The 8,924-nt window shown below is 37.1% G+C and overlaps 1 protein-coding gene across 1 annotated transcript; it reads right to left on the reverse strand.

Moving 5' to 3' along the window:
• Window positions 1-1,023: 1,023 nt before the first annotated feature.
• Window positions 1,024-8,186, reverse strand: LOC126596760 (uncharacterized). The gene is made up of 4 exons (XM_050263425.1): window positions 7,697-8,186; window positions 7,209-7,427; window positions 2,250-2,318; window positions 1,024-1,149 (listed from the first exon to the last, which is right to left on the reverse strand). The coding sequence occupies exons 1-4, from the start codon at window positions 7,964-7,966 to the stop codon at window positions 1,024-1,026; spliced, it is 684 nt and encodes a 227-aa protein (XP_050119382.1). The 5' UTR covers window positions 7,967-8,186.
• Between the last annotated feature and the right edge of the window lie 738 nt (window positions 8,187-8,924).

Genomic DNA, 8,924 nt, shown 5'->3' on the forward strand with positions numbered 1-8,924 from the left:
GTTCCACTGGGAAGATGTTTTTTCGCGGCCCAATTAGGGATGGTTTCTATCCTCTGCAAGGTCAACCATTCCAAGCTTCATCATCTGCACTTGTAAGCACTCAAGCATCCTTACAACAATGGCACAAACGAGTCGGTCATCCTTCCACATCCATTCTCAAAAGGATTTTACATACAAGTAAGCTTGTTTCTCATACTTCAGCTTCTGTTCAGTTTTTTTGTGCAGACTGTGCTATTGGCAAAAATCATAAGCTGCCCTTTTCTTTTAATATTACCACTGTATCAAATAGTTTGGATTTAATTCATTGTGATGTCTGGGGTCCCTGTCCAGTTTCATCAATTAGTGGCTATAAGTACTATGTACTCTTTGTGGATGAGTATAGCAAATACAGTTCGCTGTTTCCTTTACAACACAAGTCTGAAGTCTTCTCTACTTTTGTCATTTTCAAAGCATATGTTGAAAACTTACTTGGCCATAAAATCAAGATTCTTCGAACAGATTCAGGGGGTGAGTTCAATGGTTCTGCTTTTGCTTCCTTCTTGCTTCAACATGGTATTTCTCATCAGTACAGTTGTCCCCACACACCTGAGCAAAATGGGTGTGTGGAACGCAAGCATAGACATCTTACTGAAACTGCTCGGACACTTCTTGTTGCTTCCAAAGTTCCTCACAAGTTTTGGGTATAAGCCTTTTCTACTGCAATGTATCTTATCAATCGAATGCCTCTTTCTGGATCTTCTCAGTCTCCATGAGAAATTCTTTTCAAAAAGGCTCCTGATTATTCCAAGTTAAAGGTTTTTGGTTGCTGTTGCTATCATTGGCTCAAGCCATATATGCAATCAAAATTGGATGGTAAAAGCAAACCATGTGTATTTCTCGGTTATAGCCTTCAACACAAAGGTTATCGGTGTTTGGATGTGTCTTCTAACAGAGTCTACATTTCAAGGCATATTCTCTTTAATGAAGATCATTTTCCATTTCATCACAGTAGCTCTTCACAGTGTTCTTCCTCTATCCCCTCCACTACATCACCTGAGTTCTCCCTGCCATTTCCTCAATCAAGTCCACATGCACCACAACCTTCTTCAGTATTCTCTCAAGGCCAACGCTCAAGCTCTTCTCGGGTGTATTCTCCACAGCAACCTCAACCTACACAATCCACACGGCAACCTCAACCTACACAGCAACCTCAAGACTCTATTTCATCTCCGGTGCATTCTCCTTCTTCAATTTCAACAATCTCAATTCCTACAAACACTCATCCAATGATCACTAGATCTAAAGCAGGAATTTTCAAGCCTAAAGTGTTAGCAACCACAAGCATCCTATTGATTCCAGTTCATTTGTACCTACTACTTATTTGCAAGCCTCCAAGTATGATCACTGGAATAAAGCCATGCTTGACGAATTTCAAGCTTTTCAATCCACAGGCACTTGGACTCTTGTACCCTCATATCCTCATCAAAACTTGGTCGGATGCAAATGGGTTTTCAGGATCAAAAGGAAACCTGATGGTTCTATTGATCGGTACAAAGCCCGTCTTGTTGCTAAGGGTTTACATCAACAAGAGGGTATTGATTTCAAGGAGACTTTCAGTTCGGTTGCCAAACATGTCACTATTCGCATTCTTCTTACAATGGCAGTGCAATATGATTGGTTTTTACATCAACTTGACATCAGCAATGCTTTCCTCCATGGCAATCTCCAAGAAGATGTTTTTATGCAACAACCCCCAAGTTTCATTGATCCTTCCAAACCTTCTTATGTCTGTAAACTCCAAAAATCTCTCTATGGATTGAAGCAAGCCCCTCGGGCTTGGTATGATAAGTTGTTTTAAGCTTTGGTCTCTCTTGGTTTCACAAACTCTCAATCTGATTGTTCTCTGTTTGTGAAACTTCAACCATTCCCTGTGCTAGTCCTTGTATATGTGGATGACATCTTAGTGACTGGTCCTAATACCTCTCTCTGTCAACGTTTTATTCAGCAACTAAGTTCCTTATTTCCAGTTAAGGACTTGGGGCCCTTACACTATTTCCTTGGCTTAGAAGTTCACCAATCCGATGAGGGTATTTTCCTGTCTCAAAGCAAATATGCTTTAGATCTTTTAGTCAAGACAACCATGGCAGGTTGCAAGCCCTGTCCTACTCCTCTGGGAACTCAGAAGCTTGATCATACTGGAGCTCTTTTAGCCGATCCTAAAGAATACTGATCTATTGTAGGGGCATTACAGTATCTCACTTGGACAAGACCTGATCTTTCCTTTGCTGTGAATCAAGTATGCCAGTTCTTTCACTGTCCCCGAGATTCCCATTTTCAAGCTGTCAAAAGGATATTAAGGTTCTTAAAAGGTACATTTGATCAGGGGATGTGGTTTAAGAAGAGTCTTTTGCATCTTACTGCCTACTCTGATGCGGATTCGGCAGGTTATGTGTTTGATCGAAGATCCACCAGTGGCTATTGTCTATATTTGGGCAGAAACTTGATTAGTTGAAGTGCTAAAAAGCAACATACAATTGCTCGTTCCTCTACCGAGGCTGAATATCGTTCCCTTGCGCACATGGCAGCTGAACTTACATGGATATGTAAAATTTTCAGAGATGTCGCTTTTCAACTCACTACAATTCCCACTCTTTGGTGTGATAATGTTTCCGCTATTTCTCTGGCCTCCAATCCAGTTTTTCATGCTCGTACCAAGCACGTGGAAATTGATTATCATTACATCCGTGAACTAGTTCTTGCCAAGCTACTTCAAGTGTAGTATATCAATACTCAGTTTCAAGTTGCTGATATCCACACCAAATCTCTTTCTAAAGCTCGGTTTCAATACCTTCAATCCAAGCTTTCCCTCGGCTCTCCTCCGTTCAGCTTGAGGGGGTGTAAAGAGTCACATATATAGTTTGTTGTATTTTGGTTTCAAGTCTGTTACAACTGTCTATGTAACTAATTACTAGATTAGTCAGTTAACCAAGTGTAATTAGTTACTAAGCTATTTCTCACAAGTGTATATAAACCAGTTGTAATTCCTTATTCATTAAGAAATGAAAATACCAGAGTTATTTCTTATAAAAATAACACAAGTTTTTGAATGAAAGATTAGCCGATCAATGGCACAAGTTTTCAAGCCAAAATTAAGCGGACTAAAATGTGAAGTTGATCATGTTAAAGGATGAAGCTAATTAAACCGGAGTTGAAGGCACCATGATTACTTTGTCCGCAATAGAGGGGTATACCACATGTTAGAGTCGTGAAGTTATCACCACTAAATGTATATGCGAAAATTAGTTTTAAAGGTATATGAGATTGGGCTACGGAGTGATGACAAACCTTAACATTCCAACGCACACACCCACCCTTTCCTATTCGTGTCGTGCAGGGCAAATAGAGAAAACAAGTTATGGCTGTTGTTTCAACGCTTGAAACCTTATTTAAGGATAATCTTTTAAAAGCGAGACTTTTCATTGACTCTAATTAAACCTCATATTTTGGGCATAATTCTACGGACTAACATTATAAAACATTGTACAAAACGCACAAGGTGTCAAAGAGTCTATGAAGAGTCTCACTTTGAGAGAGTCTCTTAGCATTTCTCACCTAATAATTCAGACTAATTGATTAATATAGAGCTGCCGGAGTCCTACAAACAATCAAGGCTGAAGCTCTTCCAACTATATGCAATAAATCCTCCTCAAGTTGCTAAATCATTCTCAATCTTGTTCCCTTGACTTTCTAATCACGACCAATTTCTGGGTGCTATGTTCGAAGACCATGTTGGTTGCTATGGAGAGCTGCTTGATTGTCACAAATACTTGCAGAGCTTTATATTAGGACCTAGCTGATCACTGGCTAAATAGCGTAATCAAGTGAGCTCGCAAATGAAAAAAATACATTGAAACGAACAAAGCTCTTCCGAAACTTTGGAAGGAAGAACTGGCTTCAAAGTTCAACTCACCGGAGTTTCAAATCATGGATCCGTATATGAATATACAACTAATTGCAGGGTAGAATCTCTCGACATACTACCTCATGGCCATGCAACTGCTTTTTTCTACTGTTAGGCCATCTCTAATGAAGAGGGCTAAATGTTCAAAGCTAAAAAATGATCTGATTCATTCAAGAGCTCATCTTCAACCAATGGTTGTGCTATAATTCTTTGGAACCTACTAGACCATTATTTGGCCAAATGGTCTCATGGTGCCAAATGTAGCAACCCCCCCTCCCTCTTAACCCTTTTTTGGGGGGGGGGGATTAGCTCCTTAGTTGAAATAATTGATTTAAACTCAAAAACTAGATTTGAAAACATCCAACGGTGGTTTAATTAAATTAACTAACAAATTTAAAGAATAAACTTAAAAATAATAAATATTGATGGGGTCATGTTTAGCCCCTCCGATTGAAGATGATATATAAGTATGACCTGACACTATTTATATAAAAATATATTTTATAGGGCTATAATTTCAAACAGGGTTATATTTTAACCCTTTCAATTGGAGATGACCTAAGGGGTGCACCCCGAGTGCTGAGTAGATACAAAATGATAGCAAATGCAAAAACGGTTAATCCCAACTAATATAACACACCAGCTGGGCCACGACACCAACAAAAAGATGCCCAATACAGTACAGGCCCAGATTAAATAAATAAAAGTTTAAATATATTTTTTTTTTTGGTGTGACACCAACAAAAAGATGCCCAATACAGTACAGGCCCAGATTAAATAAATAAAAGTTTAAATATATAATTTTTTTCGAAACAAAAAACAAAAAAAACAAAAAAAAGGAGAAAAGGTTTTGCTATTGATCATCCTCCCAATTTGCTTGCTGAGTCAAAAAGCCGTTCCGCTGATAATTGGGTGATGATTATCCAAAATATCTTGCACATTCGCTGACCTCATTTTCCATTTTGTTAATGGAGCTTTACAAGTGCTTAACAGCTCATTAACGTTACATCTCTATACTTAATTATTTTAGTTTGATAATATCTTTGATTAGGGGACAACTAATTAGCATATCATATCTTCATACGTATTTAAGCACTGAAAATGGCTTCATTGAGGCGTGAAATTGTTGTACAGTACTGAAAAAATGCTATTTGACATAAGCAGTCTACTCATACAAAAACACTTGAATTGGCTGTACCACTTTTTTTTTTTTTTTACATGTATCCATATTTATTAGTCACGACCAACTAAAGTTAAAATTCCATTAAAGCATGTTTCCACGGGGTTCTTCAGAGAATTGTGTTTTCATGGGAGTGCACAAATACCTTTGTTTAAGAGAAGATGACAACTCAATCAGATCTTCTTGTTTGCTTACTTTGCATCGCATTTGTATGCGATGGTAGTTGATTTGATTCCGATAGCCAGCTGGTGTATAAAAGAAAATCTCAATTTTTCTATTAAAGAAATCTTGTGGGAAACGAAGAAGTAATAAGCACATAAGTTCTACAAACAATTTATTCATATTATAACACGAGTTACACAGAATAGTTGAGTCAAATAATTATAAGCCGTCCATGAAATTTAAAACTTGATATGCATATTAAGAAATTAATAAGTGCGTTAGAATCCATCCCACATTTCTTTGCAGATCCAAACGAAAAGATGCTTATAACGGTAGAAGGTAAGCCGGAATTTAATTAAATTTCTTCACCGAGGAGCAAGGAATATCTCGTGGTAATAGAAGATATGACTAATCGCAACCCCATTGGCCACAGTTAATGTTGGTTTAACGCCCCCCAATGGCCACAGATAATGTTTGTTTAACGGCCTCAATGGCCACGGATGTTCTTTTACATATATTATATGCTATATGCTCCCGAATCCAAGCAAGGGATATTTTTTTATATTTTTGTTGGACAAACCGAATCCAGGCAAAAGTTAGTTTTGAAATTTTGACATGGCATCTTGATGTATCTTGTGTGAATTGTGATGTTAAAGAACATTTTTATCATGATTTAGATGAAGGATAACAATACTTAATTATATTATAAAATAATATTATACTAACCTCTTGTCATACACGTTCAAGATGACAGTTGACTTTTTTTATTTATTATTTATTTACTTATATATATATATATTTTTTTTTTCAAATAATGCCGTCGATGAATATGAGCCAGATCCGATGAACAACTCAAGAACACGTATTTATTGTGCTCATGATGGGACCGAAGATCCAGTGCAACACGAGCCGTTGGAACGTGATGGACGTTACAATGAATTGATCGTTCAGCGGTACACTAATGTGCAAGAGCCATACTGGCATGTAACCCGCCAGAATGACTTGATTGAGCACCAGTGGGGATTGCATGGAGGCGAAGATAATTAGAATGAGGCTTGTGGTTGAAGAATAAATTGTATTTTTTTTAAGTTTAAGTAATTCTATGTAGTGTGTTTTGTTTTTAAGTTTATTTGGTGAGTTTATGTAATTCTATGTAGTGTGTTTTGTTTTTAAGTTTATTTGGTGAGTTTATGTAATTCTATGTAATGTGTTTTGTTTTTAAATTTATTTGGTGAGTTTATGTAATCTTATTTCATGTGTTTAAATAAAGTACAAAAGAAATTAAATAAATAATTACATTAAAATTGCATAAGAAATTAAATAAAGTTCAAACCTAAAAAAAGAAAAAACATAAGAAATTAAATAAAGTTCTACTAGAAAAAAGAAAGAAAATACATAAAAATACATAAGAAATTAAATAAAGTCTCTCGAGTTAGGATATGTGGTGCTAGGATCTTGGTTGCCATGATTTGTGTAGCTAGAACCCCCTTGACTTGTTTCCGCATCTCTTGCACGCCTCCTACGCATGGCATCTCTTTTTTCCGATGTCCAAAAATATTTAGAATTCGGAGACAGTCCTACTAGAGACTTGCTCATAGTGTCACGATCTGCTTGAGCCATCCTTTCTTCTCGAAGCAATTCATTTTCTCGATGAAGTGCTTCTCTAACCAGCTCGTTCTCTCGATTAACTACTTCTCTTTGTCTTTCAGCCGCCGCATCACGGGCCTCAGTAGCTGCTAATATTGCTGCCATAGCAGCAACTTTTTCCTCATCTCTAGCCTTTTCTCGTGCCAAGTTTAGTTCACCTTGGCGAGCAAGTTCCTCCATATATTTAGTGTAGTCATTTTTGGAAGAACTACCTTTTTTCTTTGACGCCTTTTTACCTAGAGGCCTTAGGGACTGACGAGTCGATTGGGTCTCGGGCACTTGTTCAGCCGTCCCTTCCGTGTCTTGAAATGTGTCGGCTTCTTGTTCGGCCATGTCTGGTTCTGGAGAACTATGTAGACCCATACCGTGCATGACAACTTCTGGACCAGTTGCCACAATTTTGTATTTAGGGCAATCTTTGACAATTTGCCAACATTCCAATCTATTGAATGATTTGTTCCCGTTCTTTGAATTGTAGAATGCTTGAGCTTGTAGTGTCTATAAAAAAGTGGGATAACATAGTGTTAAAAAATGCGGGTGTAACACAAATAAATAAATTCAAAATATTAATACGGGTGGAATGCATATAAATTACATAAAAATGACATAAGAAATTAAATAAAAATGACATAAGAAATTAAATAAAAATTACATAAGAAATTAAATAAAAATTACATAAGAAATAAGATAAAAATTACATACGAAATTAAATAAATCAAAATATTAATGTGAGTGGAATGCATATAAATAAATAAAAATATTGTCACCTGATCCGCTAAACTTGTCCCACTACGGAGGTTACCGGAAGCATGAGAGATGGCGTTTTTCCAACAAGTAAATGATGCGTTGAGTTTTTTCCAACGACCTTGAAGACCTTGACTAGTTCTGGCGTTTTCTCCATGTACATCACAAAACGCTTTCGTAATTTTACTCCACATCTCTCGCTTATCCATCTCATTACCCGTAATCGGATCATGAGTAGTGTGAACCCAACATTCACACAACGTAACATCTTCAATAAGCTTCCACGAAGACATTTTTTTCTCTCAAATTGTAGAAAATATTGATATGTAGAAAGTGTAGAAAGTGTAGAAAATATTGTAATGTGGTGTAAAGGTGGAAGATGAGGGTTAGATATTTATAGGAAAAAAATATAAATTTTTTAAAATTTTTCTGTATTTTTTAAAAATTTTCTGTATTTTTTAATAATTTATAATAAATTTTAATTTAGTTAATTAATCTGGACCGTTGGATTTGAAAAAAATTCAAATCCAATAGCTAAGATCACGCCACGTGGCCAACGGTAAAAAATCTGACCGTTGGGGCCTTTTATTTAAATTTTTTTTCGTCTAAAACGTGGACCGTTGATCTGTGATCAAACGGTCCATTTTAAAACTAATTTTTTAATTTTTTTTACCGTTGGAAATCCAACGGTCTAGATAAACTAGCCATTGGAAATCCAACGGCTCAGAGATTGCCTGGGACGGGACACAAGTGGGCTGACAGCCCCACCTTTTCCTTGTCGGCTACTCGCCTCAGCTCCCGCGTGTCGTGCACGCGCCGTGTATTTTGCCCAGTTCCTGGGTCTGTCCGAAACAGGCTGGGCTGGCGCCTGGCTTGGGCTGGGTGCCAGTCAGCTTTGTGGGGTGGAGCAAATGGACTGAGGATTAGTTTGATTTTTGGACTGGGAGCTGGGACATTTGGAATGGGGTGGAATTGCTCTAAGGGGTGCACCCCGAGTGCTGAGTAGATACAAAATGATAGCAAATGCAAAAACGGTTAATCCCAACTAATATAACACACCAGCTGGGCCACGACACCAACAAAAAGATGCCCAATACAGTACAGGCCCAGATTAAATAAATAAAAGTTTAAATATATTTTTTTTTTTTGGTGTGACACCAACAAAAAGATGCCCAATACAGTACAGGCCCAGATTAAATAAATAAAAGTTTAAATATATATTGTTTTTCGAAAAAAAAAACGAAAAAAAGG

The sequence above is a fragment of the Malus sylvestris genome, chromosome 13 (assembly GCF_916048215.2).
Source record: "Malus sylvestris chromosome 13, drMalSylv7.2, whole genome shotgun sequence".
NCBI classification, from domain to species: domain Eukaryota; kingdom Viridiplantae; phylum Streptophyta; class Magnoliopsida; order Rosales; family Rosaceae; genus Malus; species Malus sylvestris.

Coding starts and splice junctions, on each gene's coding strand:
- LOC126596760 (XM_050263425.1), bottom strand. CDS start 7,966: ATGTCTTCGTGGAAGCTTATTGAAGATGTTACGTTGTGTGAATGTTGG. Junction 2,319..7,208: donor CGGAAGGGACGGCTGAACAA/GTGCCCGAGACC, acceptor TCCTTTTGACAG/CTTGAAAATGGGAATCTCGG. Junction 1,150..2,249: donor CACAGCAAAGGAAAGATCAG/GTCTTGTCCAAG, acceptor TGGATTGTGTAG/GTTGAGGTTGCTGTGGAGAA.